General features: G+C 35.5%; 1 protein-coding gene across 6 annotated transcripts in view; it reads left to right on the top strand.

The window, feature by feature from the left end:
* NAALADL2 (N-acetylated alpha-linked acidic dipeptidase like 2) overlaps positions 1-21,066 on the top strand; it is a 1,624,416-nt gene that overhangs the window by 878,397 nt on the left and 724,953 nt on the right. For all 6 annotated transcript variants that reach the window (XM_044938294.2, XM_044938269.2, XM_025283251.3 and 3 more), the window contains one exon: positions 19,809-20,082. In XM_044938294.2, coding sequence (XP_044794229.1) covers positions 19,809-20,082 — 274 coding nt within the window. The remainder of the gene's footprint in view (positions 1-19,808; positions 20,083-21,066) is intronic.

Genomic DNA, 21,066 nt, shown 5'->3' with positions numbered 1-21,066 from the left:
TGTTTCTACATATCTGTAGATTAGGTATTTCTATAGGAGGAGGTGAGTTTAGGATCTTCCTATATCACCGCCTTGAACCAGAACCTCTGTCGTGTTTTCTAATCTGTTCCATTTTCAGTGGCTAAAAAAATTATATTTTTCACTAAAAGACTCCTAGTATTAACAGCAAAAACTTTGTTTAATTGAAAAAGATTTTTATTTTGTTATATGTTTGACCTCCTTTGTCTTCTTTTAATGGATGTTAAAATTGAAGATGTTGTAGGGAACAGGATATCAAAGAAAGCATGTTGTCTGTTCCTAAATCAAACTGGAAAAAAAATGGTTTTCTGATTTTGAGATAGTGTGCTTAATTACATGCACTGCATTTATTCAGTATATAAAAGATATTACTGAAGATGAAAGCAGAGAAAAGCATTTTGTTCACTGCAAAGAGTCTGGAAGAGATGCTATATTCCTTCTATCCAATTACCACTAAAATAGAAGTTCATCTTCCTTAAAGAGCAGAAGCGGAACCAGTGGGTGTTTATATTAGAGTTTAACAGACACTCGAAAAAGACAAAATTCTGTCTGAAAAATGGCTACTTGTCTTTTAAAATGTTTGGGGCAATTGTGCTACTTATGCAGTAAAGAAATGCAGTGCTTTGGTAGAACTTTTATTTTTATAACTTCAGAATATCAAGCATAGAAAATTGGTTGTTGTGTGCCTATTACTGTATCACATGATCGGCAAAAGATTAAGTACATTTGAATAGATTGAAAATTAGTCATACAGTTTATTTTTTTAATGTCGATACATATTAATTATTTGGATATACATACTTGGTGAAAGTGAAAGTGTTAGTCACTCAGTCATATTTGACTCTGAAATCCCAGGGACTGTGGCTCACCAGGCTCCTCTGTCCATGGTAATTTCCAGGCAAGAATACTGCAGTGGGTAGCCCTTTCCTTCTCCAGGAGATCTTCTCAACCCAAGGATTGGTCTCCTGCATTACAGGTGGATTCTTACTGTCTGAGCCACCAGGGAAGCCCTCATATTTGGTAAATATCTATAAATAGTACAAGGTCCTCATAAATAATGGTAATGAATATTTGTGCCATAAAACCCAAGCAAATTTTTTCACTTTTAATTAGATCTTGAGTACTTGTATATACCATTCACACAGACAGCTTTCTTGCTGTTCAAATTCATTTGCTCACTTATTTTTCTAGATCTGTAACAGATGCTGGGATTGTAGAAAATAAATCATTTCCACTGTTCTGCGATCTTAGTATGTACCTGATAGAAATTTAGGAAAACTTGTGCAATACCATATAAAAAATATGATCATGGAGTCATAGCCTATATGCTGTAATAGAGAGATTTTTGCACACATGTTGATCTGGGACAATTTCACTTGTACACCTGTTGACCTATCATCTTGACAGATTTAACACTTAACCTGAATTGTTCTTTCTTACTCTCTGACTTCTTTCTTTCCTTCATCTCTTCCTTTAGCAAAATATTATGTTACATTAAAATAAGTCATAATTGCTTATATTAATATGAAGTGGCTACCAAAATTATATCTCTTTTTCTCCACCTCATTTATACACAAGGTAACATGGAGAGTATCACAAGAAGAAAAAATGGATCTTTTTGATTCTCAGTGGTAGTGGGATAAAGATAAAAAGATTTTTAGAAAGATTAAAAATTTTAGAACAAAGTCTAGCAATTTTCATTTTAATATAGCATGAAGAGAAAGAATCTTAACCTATGAGGAAAATCAAGAAACTGGAAAATAAGTACATTAAAATTGTTGTAACAATTTTAAAGTTCTTTCTATTCATGCTATATTAAAATGAAAATTACTAGATTTTGTTCTAAAATTTTTCTAAATCTTTCTTTAAAAAATTGCAATATTAGTGACAAAATAGGGTAGATATCTATAATGGACAAAGAGGCATTTCAAATTTGTCAGAAAAAAACTAAACAAACTGAAAAGAAAAATTAGTCAAACACTGAATAGGGTGTTTGTGTTGTGCTTAGTCGCTCAGTCATGTACAACTCTTCATGACCCCATGGACTGTAGCCTGCCAGGCTCCTCTGACCATGGGGATTCTCCAGGCAAGAATACTGGAGTGGGTTGCCATGACCTCCTCCAGAATATCTTTCCAACCCAGGGATTGAACCCTGAGCCTGTTCAGGATTGAACCCTGAACCCTGATTACTGTCTGAGCCACCAGGGAAGCCCATGAATATTTGAGTGGGTAGCCTTTCCCTTCTACAGGGGATCTTCCTGACCTGGAAATTGAACTGGGGTCTCCTGCATTGCAGGTGGATTTTTTAACAGCTGAGCTATCAAGGAAGCCCAAATACGGTGTTGTTTATATAACAGCAAATCTTTGTGGTCATATAAAATGTAAAAAGTTACTTCTCAAATTCTGTAGTTGTTAAGGATTTAGTAGTCATGCCTCTGATAATATAGTGTGTTTAAAAAGAGTAAATAAAAACACCTGTATAAGAATATTAATTTCATATTCTTAAAAAAATCCTAAAATTTAAATTAATGGATGTCAATAGAAGAATGATTGAATATCCATGGCTTACCATAAAAATATAAAATATTAATTTTGCAATCAGTAGAAAATGACAATGATAATTAAAAACATTCTAGATGACTTAGAGGGATTTCCAAGAGTTAAAATTGAGTTTGATAAGCAGCATAGAAAAATGTGTACATTTGATCTTTATCATTTTTATAGTAAAACAGTTTATACATATATTTCTACATATATATTTGCATGTGTATTATGTGTGTATTTATGTTTTAGGAAAAAATACTGGTGAATACACAACATGTATTACATAATTATATATTCATAGTATGTATGAAGAGAACAGAACCTGTTAATATGGGGTATAGAATAGAGTGATGTGAGTGGACAGGAGGAAGGCAGAACAAGCAAAAAAAAAAAAAAGGGCAAAAAAAGAAAGGAAAATTTTAAAATGTTATGTAGTAACTAATTACATGATTCAGATCAGATCAGATCAGTTGCTCAGTTGTGTCCGACTCTTTGAGACCCCATGAATCACAGCACGCCAGGCCTCCCTGTACATCACCAACTCCCGGAGTTCATTCAGACTCACGTCCATTGAGTCAATGATGCCATCCAGCCATCTCATCCTCTGTCGTCCCCTCCTTCTCCTCCTGCCCCCAATCCCTCCCAGCATCAGAGTCTTTTCCAATGAGTCAACTCTTCGCATCAGGTGGCCAAAGTACTGGAGTTTCAGCTTGAGCATCATTCCTTCCAAAGAAATCCCAGGACTGATCTCCTTCAGAACGGACTGGTTGCATCTCTTTGCAGTCCAAGGGACTCTCAAGAGTCTTCTCCAACACCACAGTTCAAAAGCATCAATTCTTTGGTGCTCAGCTTTCTTCACAGTCCAACTCTCACATCCATACATGACCATAGGAAAAACCATAGCCTTGACTAGACGGACCTTTGTTGGCAAAGCAATGTCTCTGCTTTTGAATATGCTATCTAGGTTGGTCATAACTTTCCTTCCAAGAAGTAAGCGTCTTTTAATTTCATGGCTGCAGTCACCATCTGCAGTGATTTTGGAGCCCAAAAAAAGAAAGTCTGACACTGTTTCCACTGTTTTCCGATCTATTTCCCATGATTACGTATGTATATAAAGTTAAATAATAATGATTAAAAAGAAAATATTAATGTTTAGGCTCATGGTTCCTAATCCAGTGTTCTATTATACTATACTACTCATAGACATTTTTTAAAATATCTGTTTCCAGATGTGGAAATATTGGAATATTTGTGACTTATCTACCTTTAATATTACACTAATTATATAGAATGGGATTTTTTTTTTTTTACTTATTGGCATTTTTCATGATTACTACAGTTGACTAGTGTTTCAATAACAAGGCCTACTGTTTTCCATGTTGTAAAATTTTATTCACAGGAAATTAAGTTTAACAGTTTAAACAGAAAGGCCCATTACTTCTGAGAATCCTTTATATTCTAACCAGGATAGAAATCCCTTAATTAGACCAAAGGATTAAAATTGTAAAAGAGAACAATTTATTTCAGTAAGGCTGAGGGGTGGAAGAGAGTGCTTCAATTTAAAGTGATACACATTTTAATTTAATCTATTGAAACCACCTAGGAAAAACAACAAATAATCAAGGATACTCCAGAGTCTTTATTACATTTTATGCAAGTGTTCAAAAATGCTCTTGGGGAAGAGCCACTTCAATAATACTCAGAATTTGAATAGTGCAAGTTTGGAGGAGTAGCAGTCCAGATGGACATAAGTAATAAAAGAGATCCAAGGGGAAGTAGCTCAGTGATTACCTTTGATCTAAGGCCAAAGTTGCCTGTTGAATCTAGTATACTCTATACAGAGATGTTCTATTTGCCTTGCTTTTAGAAACACGCCTCTATTTTATGCCAAAGTAATCCGGCACTTAAAATATTGACAGGTTGCATTTATTACAAAATAATAGGTGGGCCAGTACTTACCTTTTGTGATGCCAGACATACAATTCAATCACTCACCAAAGTGTTCTGTTTAAAGACATTGAAGTAGCCATATGTTGGCTATTATTTTACCAGGATATTTGATATTATTCAGACATATCCATGGGATAACTATTTCAAATTTTTTTTAAGAGTAACTGAAAGGACATTTTCTTACTCTCCCTGAAAAATAGTAGTGGTTGAAGTAGAATAGATAAAAACACATCAATCTAGAATATTATCTGCAGTAGTCCAATTTCTACATAGTATCTATGCCCATTAAAGAAAGCAAACACAAGTCTGTTTAAAATATATTATTTATCTACACACTACGAAACTACCAACTGACAGTCACATTGATCTACAAGATATAATTAACCAAGCCATTGTAAGATTAAGAAATGAGTTACATTTGATTAATTTGTTTAAAAGAAAACAAAGCTAAAAGGGTCCATTTGGTTTAAATTATGATACAGCTTGATTCTACGGTAAAAGCAAATCTGAAAACATACATTTCTTCTTTTGGAGGAATCATGGGGGAAAAATATATTTCCAGGTATAAATAATGACATACCTCAGGAATTTGGAAACCCCATACATTGTTAATAATTTCTTCTTTCCTTTTTTCCCTTCTTTTTCCCTCTCTTTCTTCTTTCCTTCCTATGTCCCTTCTTTATTATCTGCCTAAGTCAACATTGTTTTACTGATCTCTATAGGGATATTTTAAGTCAGCTTTCCAAGAAATGAGCTGCTGTTTAGGAAATTTAAAAGACTACTTATTTCTACACTTATAAAAATAACAAAAGAATTTCTGATTTTAAAAATTCAGGTGAAATATTTGAGCAACGACAGAAGACTGTGTGATAATTGACAACCCAATGCCAAGTGTTTGGAGGTTAGTGAGAGTTGGCTGGTCTGTACAGAAATGTACAGGTTAGTGAGAGTTGGCTGGTCTGTACAGAAATGTACAGGTTAGTGAGAGTTGGCCGGTCTGTACAGAAATGTCTTCTTCTTGCAGGTGAGGGAAGTAGGTGGGGATGGTAGCAGTGAAGCATGGCAGTGAAGGGCAGGGCTGGCAAGAAGAAAGTGCAAGCTTAAGGTAGAACATACTCTTGAGTGCTTGTGGTATACCTGTGCTAAGCAGTTTATAAGCATCAGTTTTTATTTTTACCATCTCAGTGAAGTATGAACTGTTTTGAGGCATCTGAGTTAAAACTTGTCCCAGGTCTCGTATCTGGACAGTAGAGAACAGATGCCAGGCTGGGTCCCAATTCCTCAGTAGTGTGGGGCGATGCCTCTGAAATCATCCAACAGAATGAAAATATTCTAGTAGGTCAGATTAGAAATGGAAGTGGAGACAAGTCTGTTCCTAAACCTCAATGCTGAAAAGTAGGTTTGGCACTTTGCCTTAGAGACAATAAGGGAGGGAGACTGGAGGTAGCTGTAGGGAAGTTACATCATCAAACACAGTTTCTACTTCCCATGTCTGTAATACAGTAGTGGAGCTCCCAGGAGAGCTAATGCTGTCTGCTAGTCAACAATTAGAAACTAGTTATCTGATGCCTCATAATCAAGTGAATATCCACAGCTATTGAAGAACTGAGACCTCTGCATGATACATAACTACCCATGACCCGAGCAGGAACAATCTAGATAGGTACTCTGCATTTATATAGTATATGTAGTACACACAGAAGACAGTGTGATGGATTAAGCAGTGGATGGGAACTGAGTAGTCAGTAGGATATATAATAAACATTTTGTAGGGATTATCATCTTTAATCATAGCAGCCTAAAAATGTATGTGCTATTATTACTTCCTTTTTCCAGGGAAGCAACTGAGGTTTAAAGAGCTTTAATAATCTGTCCAAGGTTGTTCAGTAAGTGACAGAATAGAGATTCGAATGCATTTTTCTCTCCAGAATCACAATTTCATTTCCCATTGGTGCATTCCCACTTCTCATAAGAAGTGGAATATATTTACTTAACAACTCTATATTTATAGACTATAAGAGGGAATTCTTGAGATAAAATCAAAATGCAGTTTTCCATAATGGTTCTATAAAAATACTAAGAAAAAAGCCTCAGTGAAAATTTGAAAGTAGAATCCAGTTATCATTTTATAAGAGATATATACATAATAAAGCTAACATGCTTATTTTGAATAAATAACAAATTATTTTTTAAACCAAATGTCAAGACATTTTAAGAAAAAAATATTACCTTTATATATAGAAGTTATGTTTATTATTGTCATCTGACAGTATTTCTGCCTAATAAATTAATGTGTTGAATTCATAATTTAAATAAAAAATCACAGAAAATTTTAGACACACTCTTTGGAAACCAGTCATTGCCATTGTGTTGGCTTTCACAGTGGAGCTGGAATTGGTTGTGTGCCTTTCAGATGAAATATCTTTTATTAAAGGATGACTTCCTGACAGTTATTTATCTTGAGAGGCTATAAACCTTTGGATTAATTGCATGTTTTGTACAAATGTCAGTTAATGATTTTGTTTTGATGGATCTATTCATGTCCTGTTGGAGCTTTAGGTGAGTTAAGGTATTGCTTATCATCAGTCTTCTTTGTCTGACCCCTGAAAAGTAAAAAATCAGTTGTCAGGAGAAAACCATTTTTCCTTATAGAGTCTTGAAGAGACAACAAACATATTCTTGGGCTGTTTGATAGAACTACAGGAGTACAGATAATGAGAATGAAACTGAAACGAGTTTTGCTCATTCTTACTGAACTGGGAACTTTCTGTAGATACCTAAATGAAATTTAATTAATAAGGATATGATTACATTAGCATACACTTCTTGTTAATTTAAGTTCTAACCATTAGAATTAAAAAAAAAAAAAAACAGTATAGAACTTCTTGTGTGTTACTTTGGATCCATATACATAGGTGTTGGTTTTGTTGTAGTGTTTACTTCACAATGCACAAGGTGTGTAATGCATTTCTGTCAAGTGAAGAGGAACTAAAAAACCTCTTGATCAAAGTGAAAGAGAAGAGTGAAAAAGTTGGCTTAAAGCTCAACATTCAGAAAATGAAGATCATGGCATCTGGTCCCATCACTTCATGGGAAATAGATGGGGAAACAGTGGAAACAGTGTCAGACTTTATTGTTTTGGGCTCCAAAATCACTGCAGATGGTGATTGCACCCATGAAATTAAAAGATGCTTACTCCTTGGAAGGAAAGTTATGACCAACCTAGATAACATATTGAAAAGCAGAGACATTACTTTGCCAAGAAAGGTTCGTCTAGTCAAGGCTATGGTTTTTCCTGTGGTCATGTATGAATGTGAGAGTTGGACTGTGAAGAAGGCTGAGCGCCAAAGAATTGATGCTTTTGAACTGTGGTGTTGGAGAAGACTCTTGAGAGTCCCTTGGACTGCAAGGAGATCTAACCACTCCATTCTAAAGGAGATCAGTCCTGGGTGTTCTTTGGAAGGAATGATGCTCAAGCTGAAACTCCAGTACACTGGCCACCTGATGCGAAGAGTTGACTCATTGGAAAAGACTCTGATGCTGGGAGGGATTGGGGGCAGGAGGAGAAGGAGGGGACGACAGAGGATGAGATGGCTGGATGGCATCACCGACTTGATGGATGTGAGTTTGAGTGAACTCCGAGAGTTGGTGATGGACAGGGAGGCCTGGCATACTTTGATTCATAGGGTCACAAAGAGTTGGACAGGACTGAGCGACTGAACTGAACTGAACTGAACTAATTCTCTACATGTTGCATGCAACTTTAGATAATATTTTAGATAATGTTTTCTTATAATTAAGCTCACTAAGTGGTTCCCAGTGACTATGACTCTCTTCTTCCCAAGTTGAAGTTACTTGACATCTATATGTTGCTGTGCTTATTCACTTAGTAATGTATGACTCTTTGAAACCCCATGAACTGTAGCCCACCAGGCTCCTCTGTCCATGGGGATGCTCCAGGCAAGAATACTGGAGAGTGTTGCCATGCTCTCCTCCAGGGGATTTTCCCAACCCAGGGATTGAACCCAGGTTTCCCGCATTGAAGGCAGATTCTTTACTATCTGAGCCACCAGGGAAGCCCAAGAATACTGGCATGGGTAACTTATCCCTTCTTTAGGGGATCTTCCAGAATCAGAAATTGAACCAGGGTCTTTTGATTACAGGCGGATTATTTACCATCAGTCAAATTACCATCATAGTCTCTGAGGTTAATCACTATTTAGGGGAGATGAAGTATTTTTGTTTTGAAGCATAGATAAATTATAATGTGTTAATTTCAAGTGTATGGTGAATTGATTGAGTTATCTATATACATATAGATACATACATATATTATTTTTCAGATTATTTTCCACTATAGATTACTAAAAGATATTGAGTATAGTTCCCTGTGCTATAGAGTAAGTCCTTGTTGTTTACCTATTTTACATAGAGTAGTGTGTCTGCTTTAGGGCTTCCCTAGTGGCAAAGAGGTAAAGAATCTGGAGGTAATACAGAAGATGCAGGAAACCTGAGATTCATCCCTGGGTGAGGAAGATCCCCTGGAGGAGGGCATGGCAACCCACTCCAGTATTCTTGCCTAGATAGTCCCTTGGACAGAGAAGCCTGGCAAGCTATAGTCCATGGGGTCACAAAGAGTCACACAAGACTGAAGTGACTGTTGTTGCTGCTCAGTTGCTCATTTGTGTCCCACTTTTTGTGATCCCATGGACTGGAGCAGGCCAGCCTTCCTTGACCTTCATCATCTTCTGGAGCTTTCTCAAACTCATGTCCATTAAGTTGGTGATGCCATCCAAGCATCTTGTCCTCTGTCATCCCCTTCTCCTTCAACCTTCAATCTTTCCCAGCATCAGAGTCTTTCTAATGAGTCAACTCTTCACATCAGATGGCCTAACTATTGGAGCTTCAGCATCAGGCCTTCTAATGAATATTCAAGATTGATTTCCTTTAGGATTGACTAGTTTGATCTCCTTGCAGTCCAAGGGACTCTCAAGAGTCTTCTCCAACACACAGTTCAAAAACATCAATTCTTCAACACTCAGCCTTCTTTATGGTCCAACTCTCACATTCATACATGACTACACATTCATACATGAATACATAGCTTTGACTGTACAGACCTTTGTCAGCCAAGTAATGTCGCTGCTTTTTAATATGCTACTGGGTTTGTCATAGCTTTTCTTCCAAGGAGTGGGTATCTTTTAATTTCATGACTGTAGTCACCATCTGTAGTGATTTTGGAGCCCAATAAAATAAAGTCTGTTTCCATTGTTTCCCCATCTATTTGCCATGAAGTGACAGTACTGTATGCGGTGATCTTAGTTTTTTGAATGTTGAGTTTCAAGCCAGCTTTTTCACTCTCCTCTTTTACCCTTCATCAAGAGGCTCTTTAGTCCTCTTCACTTTCTGCCATAAGGATGGTATCATCCACATATCTGAGGTTATTGGCATCTCTCCTGGCAATCTTGATTCCAGCTTGTGCTTCATCTAGCCCAGCATTTTGCATGATATATTCAGAGGATGAGATGGTTGGATGGCATCCCTGACTCAATGGACATGAGTTTGAGTAAACTCCAGGAGTTGGTGATAGACAGGGAGGCCTGGCATATTGCAGTCCATGAGGTCACAAAGAATCGGACACAACTGAGAGACTGAACTAAACTGAATTCCGAATATAGGGCTTCCCTGGTGGCTTAGCTGGTAAAGAATCTGCTTGCAATGTGGGAGACCTGGCTTTGATCCCTGGGTTGGGAAGATTACCTGGTGAAGGGAATGGCTACCCGCTCCAATATTCTGGCCTGGAGAATTCCATGGATTGTATAGTCCATGGCGTTGCAAAGAGGTGGATGACTGGGTGACTTTCACCTCACTTCTCTCTGTATAGAAGTTAAATGAGCTGGGTTACAATATACAGCCTTGACATACTCCTTTCCCAATTTTGAACCAGTCTGTTGCTCCATGTCCAGTTCTAGCTGTTGTGGCTTGACTTATCACAGCAGTACTGTGGCCACTGCTGAATTTTCCAAATTTGATGGCATTTTGAGTGCAGCACATTAGCAACATGCGTGTCACTGACCACACATGTGTGTGTGTGTCTGTGTTCCATAACTCCTAATTTATCCCCCCACAACCCCTCTATCTTCTTGATAGTCATGTTTATTTCTATGTCTATGAGTCTGTTTATGTTTTGTAAATAGGTTCTTTGTGTCATTTTTTAGATTCCACCTATAAGTGATATCATATGATATTTGTCTTTGACTTACTTCACTTAATATGATGAACTTTAGGTCCATCAATGTGGCTGCATATAATATTATTTCCTTCATTATGGCTGAGTAATATTGTATTGTTTGTGTATGTGTGTGTGTGTGTGTGTGTGTGTGTATGTATATATGGGTGTGTATATGTATATATACACACTACATATTCTTTACCATCCATCTGTCTGTCGATATTTAGCTTGCTTCCATTTCTTGTCTATTGTAAATAGTGAGCTTTTGGATGCTTGTACCTTTTTGAATTAGCTTTCTAACAATCTTTCTGAATCTCAGTTTCTTCATTTCTGTTTCAGTACACTTTGCACTGTTGAAATACATGTCAATAAATTATCATTATTACTTGTGCTAGTCCATCAATAATCAGAGACGTATCATCAGTATGTTTGCATTTCTCCCAAGTTAATATTATGTCTATTTCTTCTAATAAGACTCCAGTTTTTCAATCACAGTCTTGGTGCATCACTTAGTCTGTGCTCATGGCATTTTTGTCTTGTATTTCTTAGTCTTCTCTACTTTGAGACTGAAGAATGCTCCAGATTTTTAAACTCCTGCAGGAGTCTTGCTACCTGGAATCTCATTGTCAGACGATTGACTGCTTACCTGGGTTTTTGCACATTGTCCAATATTATGTTTCTTATCACCAGGCTGTGGCCACCTCTCAGGCTGCCATAAAGATGCTTAGAGAATTCTGGCCTCAGGTATTCTGCAAGTAATGCCCTCTAACTACTGGGTCAAAAGCCATTTTAGTGGATGACCTCTCTCATTCTTAGAAGTAATATGGTTGTCTGCATACCTCTGATTCAATTCAGCTCTTGATTTTTTGCATACAGGCCATTCCACTCTTGTCCCATTGAAAACATTTCAAACAATCTATCAATCTGGTCCTGATTGTTTTTTATAATTAAAATAAATTTTTTGGAGAGGCTAGGTAGTAAGACTATGAGGACTGGTTTAGTCAGACAGGCTAGTTGGTAATAAACATATTCCTGGAGAGAAGTGGAATTATCTCTAAATAGAATGATTTCTTTTCTATTAATTTCTATGGCATGATAACATGTCAGTTGATTCTTAATGGATGAATAATTTTAGTGCCAATTTGTAATCATCTTTCCCAAAGATAACTTAAATGCATTTTCCAGCCTGCCAATAATCTGTCACAAGGGTACTGCATTACTTCTTATCTGATTTTTAAAATTCTTTATTGGTTTTTAGTTTGACAAGAAATAGTATAAGTGTAGTCATATGAAAAAGATGACCACTTATGAATATTACATGTCCTGATTGCCATTCCCTCATCTTTTCATGTATACCAATGGCATTAATATTAAAACAAAATTAGATTCTGCTGTGGCCATTTTCTTTAACATACTTGTCGGTACCATTAGTTTACAGGAAATAAAATGAATTGCCTCAGACTTAATGAGGCCTTAAGAGAGTATATATATATATATAAACACATTATTTAAAGGTAAATGCAAATAGTTGCAAAGAGTTCATGGAAAGGTAGATAAATTATTTACAATTGCTTCCTTTCTAGAGTATATATTTTAGGAAGAGAGGTCAAAAAACTAAAAACCCTAATTGGGCCAACTAGATAACATAACATAAAATGCTAGAGTCCTAGGGACCGAGGTACATAGTGAACTGAAGGGCTCATGCTTTGTCTAAAATAGCCAGTCATCCTCCATCCTCCATCCTCCTTCAGAAGCGGAAATTCCGGACCAGTGATATTAGATCTTTAAATTAAAAGATGTGACCAGAAGCAAAAGGAGAAAAAAGAAGAATCAGAAATTCTGGATTTTTTAAAACTTCTGATTCTGAATGTTAATAAAATACAAGATACAGGAAGACCAAATGTTGATTCATACACACTTCAGGTATTTTATATATTGTTAGTTTGTATTGTCTACAATATAATTGAATTCAGAAAAAAATCAGAACAATTTTGTTCCTTTCATATCTCTCTGTTTATACATGTATTGAATACAGCCCAACATGGTACATATAGCCTAAACCTACAGAGAGAGGTCTAGAACAATATAGAAATAAGGGCATTTCAGTTCTTGGAGAGAGATATTGAGGAAAATCTGCCCAGCAACAGCATATGCACATTTCCAATTTGCTGTCCTCATATAAGCTTTGTTTTTCTAAAAATAACAAGCAAAAGAAGCAATTCTGCTTTGCATGACTTTCTTGCTTAGGACTCAAATTAAATGTTTTTGTTCTGTTAGTTTCATATGGGCAGAAAATTAGTTCAAGTGTTCCCAAACAGCATGACTTAATTTGGAAACATGTGTGTATATTTTTAAAGACTCTAAAAATAGTCTGCTGGTCAGTCAGGAAAAGTAATGCTAAAGGTGGAAATTAACAGAAGTTGCTTAGTTGGTACTTATTTCTCACAGTTAGCTTAACAGAGTTCACTATAATTATGTAACATGATTATGGCTATGAAAAGAGCAGTTGGGTGACTATAAGAAAAATCAGAGCTCTGGTTTTAACTATATACCAATTTAAACATTATGCGGCCAAAGGCAACCATGAACCTATGTGAAAATAAGTGTGTGCCCATATTTCAAGAATTAAAACAAGGATTTGGAGTAGTGGGCACTAAAGAATTACATGTTTTCTTCTATTATGTTTGTGTCTTTGTCTTCATTATGTTTTTCTTGTCAAAACTCTAATTTTCTATCATTTTAACACTTACTTTTCATTTTTCATTTGTGTTTCCATACTGTTATGACTTCCAATGACCAAATATCTCTACAGATTGATTTCAATGCATTTCATAAAGATGGGCATATTAGCAGTTGTTTTTCTCATGATTTATGCGATTTACCATGCAATGCATATCATTTAATAGAGAAGATTTCACTCTTGAGTGCTAAAATGAATATGTTCTTGAAAGGTAGTCTTGATTAACAGTGACAAATAACACAAATTCTTACTGATTCTGATTATTGTCCTCATGTAGACATTATCATTCTTTGTGCTGACAATAGCTTTAATGTATTTGTAGTGTCACAGAAAGATAGCATCTAAAAGTTATTTTTAAAATATCAGTATATTAATTCCCCTCATTATATAATGTTATCATTTGAGTCGACCTTGTTGTACTAAATTTGCTATACTGGAAAATAAATGAAAATAAGTATCAATTATATTCTCAGTGTAGTCTTAACAGTATATTAGTAAAAAAAAAAATTACCAATTATTTGCTGTGGTTTCCACTTACTAGGGCTTCCCTGATAGCTCAGTTGGTAAAGAATTCACCTGCAATGCAGGAAACCCCAGTTCAATTCCTGAGTCAGGAAGATCTGCTGGAGAAGGGATAGGCTACCCACTCCAGTATTCTAAGGCTTCCCTTGTGGCTCAGCTCGTGAAGAATCCACCTGCAATGTGGGAGACCTGGATTTGATCCCTGGGTTGGGAAGATGTCCTGGAGAAGGGAAAGGCTACTCACTCCCTTATTCTGGCCTGGACAATTCCATGGACTGTATAGTCCATGGGGTCACAAAGAGTCAGACACAGCTGAGTTACTTTCACTTTCACACCACTTACTAAGCACAAGGAACTGTAGTTGGGTTTTCAAGATGTATTAAAAGGGATAAGACTCAATATTTGTCCTTAAAAGTTTATTTTTTTAGTTTAGTGAAATACATTGATAATTTTGTGTTAATGTCAAGAATAAGGAATCAAGTTGGTGTTTCAGGTACTTTAAAATATTCTCAGTAAAAATGATTATTCTGAAGCATGGAGATCAGTCATTTTTGTTGTGATCTTCTTGAAATAGAATATGCTTCTCCCAATATTTATTCATTGGATTATACAGTTGGTGGTTTAGTTGCTAAGTCATGTCCAACTCTTGCTAATCCATGGACTGTAGCCCACAAGGCTCCAATGATATCAAAGCCTTATAATGTCCTACTAATTGGATTAAGTTGTGTGAATTAACTTTTAGATTTAGTTTAGATAAATAAGGTGACTTAATTGGTAAGTGATCTTTGACAACTATTTTCCATAAAAACTAGAGAAAAAGTCTCTAAAGCCAGGTACTGTTAACAGTAACATTCTTGTGCAGGGATGGTACATTTTGTAAAAGCTTATTAGCTTTCATGCCTTGCATTAGCATTAATTTTGTTCACATTTCTTCTTTCTAAAACATATTTTTAAATGTTTCATCATGAGATAGTACAATATACAGTCCAAAATATACACAGTATTAACCAAAGATGAAATTATTTCCTATATAAATGTGTGTAAGGAATGAAAGATGAGAAGTTATACCACTGGACTCTTTTTAATTTTTTTTTTAATTCAGGTAGTAACAGATGTATTGGCAGTTTTATTTCTGTATGTCCTAGGTTTTAATCAAGCTTATTTTACTATTTGTGTCATATCAAGTTAAATTAATGACTCGAGTATTGATTACCAGATTTATGCTAGAGATCACCAAGCATGGTATCTTGGTGATCTTGGTGATTATCTGTGTGCCTTCCATAATTTGCAAAGCAGACAGCTATGCTCCATGTTCTCCTTGATCATGAGGAGGTATTAAGGTCTCTTTCAGTTGATATACTTCTGTGATAGCTTTTTTTTTTTTAAATGTGGTATATAATAAGCAGGCAGGTTTTTTTTTTTTTTTTGCCTTCATATGGTTCTCAAACTCTGAACTTTGGGCTTCTGTATTCTAAAAATAGTTGTTTTGATTTCCCTAAGTCTTATTTTGTCATGAACATAAAGGCCACTTTCCTCTAACTTCACACCATCCAACTTTTAATTACTTTACTCAAGTATTATTCTTTATAACACTCTACATTTTCATTACTTTTGGAAAGCATCAAAGTTTAGAAGACTATCTGCTCCTTCTAAATGGCATGGAAATCTAAAATACAGTGTAGTGGAGAAGAAATCTGACTTACCTAATCTGGGACATTATACAACTTAGTTATATTACCTGACCCTCAAATTTCTTATTTGTAAAGTGGTAACAGTAGATATGTGAGGATCTTTTTGCAAGTTGATTATGCACAGTGTTTTCAGTCTCTATAGTAGACATTCAGTACATGATTTACTGCTGATTTGGCATTTTAGAAGGAAAAAAGTAGTGGGGCACATAGTCATGCTTTGTTTGGCATGATGTTAATGGCTGGCTGGTGAGGAAGGGGAGGGGATGATCCTTTACCCTCCTAACCACTTGATTTCTTGCTATTATGTGTGATATAGCTTTGCCATGCATTTTAGTCTTAATATTTCTAAAGCAAAATTGAGATAAAGTCAATCCATGCTGTAGCATCTTGAAATTTACTGGGCACATACAGTGCATGATTCTGAGAATTTTACTACATTGAATACCAAGTCAAATAACTTTAAAGAAACTTTTGACTTATTAGTGTGCAAAATATCAAACTGCTACAAATATGAGTGTGTGTGTATGTTATTGTATATGCACCTAAGAAAATCTCAGTGAACATTAGTAAATGTGCTGTTTGTTTTCTGTGTATTGTGAGTGTGTTTCTTTAGAGGTTTTTCTTTGACTGCTCATTTACAGTAGAATCTTGGCAGTCCCCCTTATCCTAGGAATACTACATGCATCGCTTCTTCCAATTCTAACACCAGTGTTGCTCTGTGGCTCATCCAGTAGCAGGTGTTGAACATTGATATAAACAGAATTTTGTCTAGCAGAGCTATAATCCTCCCATTTCCAGTCTCTACCGGCCAATGAAATACTAATGCCAAGCTTACTTCCAAATTCAAGTCTAAGGCATCACAGTTCATTTGCTTCCTGCCAAAACTATTGGCCCATGGAAACTCTTATTTTAAAAATTAAAGCAGAGTGAAAGTTTCTCCTAAATTTCATGTGATTTTAGGTGACACACTCCTAATTTTTCAGCTTTCTCTGAAATTAGTAAATTGAGATTATTTTGCAGTTAATTACTTAATAATATTTCTCTTTGAATATAGCAAACTGCCTAGTTGTAACAGAACTGTTCACCATGTATTTCAAAATATTTTGGGGGTAGAGTTCAGAAAACTGTAAATTCTCAAAACTTGGGCATTTTAACATTCTAAGGGGTTTGGAATGATTAGTAGATAGAATCATTTGAACCAACCATTTGTATCAATAAAACTAATTTATGTGAAACAACTTAGATTTAAAGGTTACATAATTTTAGAACACATTATTCATATAGCTTCCTTAAATCTTTTTTCAAGGGGAGTAGTGCAGAAGGCAAAACTCATATAAACAATTTGATAAATTTAAAACAACTTGATTAATTTTAAATTATATTTTAATTTAAAAAGAATTAAAAGTTAATATTAGGAAGATTGGCCTCGAAGAGGTATTTATTAGCTTAATTATTTGGAATGTTGGCAATGGCACCCCACTCCAGTGCTTTTGCCTGGAAAATCCCATGGACGGAGGAGCCTGCTAGGCTTCAGTCCATGGGGTTGCTAGAGTCGGACACGATTGAGCGACTTCACTTTTACTTTTCACTTTCATGCATTGGGGAAGGAAATGGCAACCCACTCCAGTGTTCTTGCCTGGAGAATCCCAGGGACGGGGGAGCCTGGTGGGCTGCAGTCTGTGGGGTCGCACAGAGTCGGACACGACTGAAGCGACTTAGCAGCATCAGGAAATATTTATTAGGAAATGTTTCTTCAATCCTTTTCTAAGGGCCGATATTTTTATAACTATGTGTATAACAAAGCTTTGTTAACATAACATATAACATATAACATATTTGTTATATTGGTATAGTGGTATTCAGAGTACTATAATACATGTTCCTTTAAATCCAGCTAACAACCATAGTATGCAAGATTTTGATAAGATAATCTCTATCAGGTAGAGATAATGTATAACATGGTATATCAATAAATATTGAAGAAATATTTATAAAGTAAGTGCAGAAGAAGTAGGATTGTGTCCTAATTCTTAACTGTTTATCCAGATTTTTTCCCGCTTATACGTTATGGGAATAGTAATAAGTCCTTATAAAGGCTTCATATCTAATACGTAGAGGTAGGTGCTCAAGTTTTAATGTAATTCTAATCATAATCTTGATATGGAAATTGATACATGTATTTTAATATTAATATGGAAGAGAAAAAATAATGAAGATATTCTTGAGGAAGAACAATTAGAGGACTTGCCATTCTGAATATTGAGCCATATTTTAAGGTAATAATGATTTAAATGGAGTATTGCTATGAAGATGTATCAAAAAGATGAATGGAATTGACTAAGGAGCCTGGTCAGACCCAAAGACATGTAGAAATATATATATATATAAATGAAAGAATTGTTATTGCACATGAGTGAAGAATGTAGCAATTGAAACCAGGATGATTATTAATACACACAAAATAATATTGGGTCATATTGCATTCATTTCTACCACACCACACATACACACACACACATAGATATTCCAGGTAAACACTGAAATGTGAAAAACTTAATTCTTTAAATCTTTTCTGAAAATAACTTCATTACCTCAGATTTTAGAAGGACTCAGAAAAATGTGCAAACCATTACATTGTATTAACAAAAAAGACATGCACACAAAGGCTTTCTGGAGCAAATGACACCATACTGTGGCCAGAGGATGGTACCATATGTTCTATTCAATAGAAACAAGAAACCACAAACCTCAAAAATTGCACATTAAGATTATAAAATTTTATTTCATCATAAAACAAGACATTGAAAATGAAAGAGAAACCAAAAATTGGGAGAAGGTAAGTACCCTGTTGTTGTTCAGTCACTAAGTTATATCCTACTCTTTGCAGCCTCATGGACTAAAGCGCACCAGGCTTCCCTGTCCTTCACGACCTCCTGGAGTTTGCTCAGACTCATGACCATTGAAGTGATGATGCCAACCATATCATCCTTTGCTGCTGCCTTCTCCTCCTGCCCTCAATCTTTCCCAGAATCAGGGTCTTTTCCAATGAGTTGTCTCTTCACATCAGGTGGCCAAAGTATTGAAGCTTCAGCTTCAGCATCAGTCCTTATAATGAATATTCAGTGTTGATTTCCTTTAGGATTGACTGGTTTTGTTTGGGGGTTTTTAAATAAGTACTGAGAAAAATAATGTGATGGGCAAAAATAATAAAAAAAATCCATACTATTAGATAATAGTTTAGATAGAAATGTAATGTTTATAGGAAGATAGATACATTTTTTTTTTGCCAAAAACCAAAAAGAGCTGGTTCCTTTATATTCTAGCCCCAAACAAAGCAAAACTTTATTAAATTTTAACATTTTAATTTCCTATGTCTCATTCTTTTCCAGGTTCTATGCATATTTTTAACCACAGTTTTTCTGGTTTCTAGGATGTCATAAGCAAAAATAGTATTACTATGGACTTGGAACAGGTATAGAAATAAATTTACAGACTACACAGCAAGAATACATGAAAATTAACTTTATATTGGTTTGACAATATGTGGTTGGCTTTAACAGGATATACTGATTTTACTGCATATCATGATTTTCATAGCATCATATAATTTGACATGTAATTTGTATCAAGATTTGCCTGTAAATCATTTTAAATAGCTTTAAAAATAATCATTTTAAATAGCATTTAAAAAGCAATAGCTGTGTATTAATCACATGGCTTTATATGTAAATATGTTAACTACAATACGTAACTGTCTCAGCCAGCATGATCACTCATTTTGGAGCCCAGTTTTAAATAAGATTATGTTGATGTCAATAGAAGGATCAGAACTAATAAAATAATTATTTGGCATTGATTACTCTCCTCTCGGTAGTCCCATAGTCCTTTATTAGTTCTTAAGTAAGAGTTTAATTCATTCTGCTTTGATTTTGTATAATTTCTGTACAAGCTCATCACCTCTACCAAACTGAGTTTCTTGTGTGGCATCCTGTCTCATTCATCTTTCATATCCTGTATCTATTAATAATAGTTCATATAGTGAACAGCCATAACTCAAAAGAATAAAGATTTTCCTGTTTTTTTTAAGAGTATTTTTTTTAATTTCTTTCAGAAATTTGGTACAGCTGTACAAAAGTGAAGATGACATGGAAATTTCAAAGAAGATTAAGACTCAGTGGACTTCTTTGGGCTTAGAAGATGTACAGCTTGTAAATTACTCTGTGTTGCTGAACCTGCCAGGTCTTTCTCCCAGCTCTGTGACTCTGAGCAGCAGTGGCCAGTGCTTTCATCCTAATGGCCAGCCTTGCAGTGAAGAAGCCAGAAAATGGAGCAGCCAAGACCTGCTATATTCATACGCAGCCTATTCTGCCAATGGAATTCTCGAGGTAATATGACCATTTATCTCTGTCATTTACAGTGAAATGAAATTAGAAAACAACAGCTTTCATCTAAATTGAACTAACTGGCAAGATACAGAATACCAAAGTAACCATTAAATGTTCTCAGTGTAGAGGTGCCAGGAAAGGGGAAGGAAGATTTAAATTGCCTGACCCTTGTCATATTTGGAAAGTGAAAACATGTTAGAAGAATTTAATTCAAAAGTGTTGAATGTGTGACTGAGTCATTCACATTTCGCTTAGCTCTTACAGTGCAAATTCATTTTCTTCTTTGGTTCTAAGGAGGCAAGTTTTAATAGATTGATGTGGACAGAAAGAATAGAAATGGAGGCCGTTGTGTTTTGAGATTGTGTATGCACACAAGAAATGAAGTGGAAAATGGATGTGATTATTCACACATTTAAGATTTGATATACAGTGTTTCTGCTTTATGATGGAAAATACATGAAAAAGGGACCAGGTATGAATTTTTCACTTTAGTCTTTCTAAGTTAGCTGTTTTTTGTTTGTTTGTTTTGTTCTGTTTTTTAATGTGTTTTTCCGGCATTGTGGTTAGGTGCACAGCTTCTAGAGACACGTGGACTAGTTTCAATTCTCAAATCCCCAGTTATCACTGATAATTAAGCATCTAAGGCTGAGTTTTCTCATCTCTGTAATGGGGATAATAATGGTCCCAGCTTCATAATCTTGTTGTGAGAATTGAATTAATAGATGTAAGTCGTGGAGGATAGAGCTTAGCCTATTATAAGAAAAATATAGCAGTTAGACTTCAAGCATTTAAGTGGTCACTAGTTTCCTTTACCTGGAAAAATCCCATGGACGGAGGAGCCTGGTAGGCTGCCGTCCATGGGGTCGCTAGGAGTCGGACACGACTGAGCAACTTCACTTTCACTATTCACTTTCATGCATTGGAGAAGGAAATGGCAACCCACTCCAGGGTTCTTGCCTGGAGAATCCCAGGGATGAGGGAGCC

The sequence above is a fragment of the Bubalus bubalis genome, chromosome 1 (assembly GCF_019923935.1).
Source record: "Bubalus bubalis isolate 160015118507 breed Murrah chromosome 1, NDDB_SH_1, whole genome shotgun sequence".
Classification (NCBI taxonomy): domain Eukaryota; kingdom Metazoa; phylum Chordata; class Mammalia; order Artiodactyla; family Bovidae; genus Bubalus; species Bubalus bubalis.
Note: the sequence above shows the minus strand (reverse complement) of the source record. Positions and strands in the feature narration are given on the sequence as shown.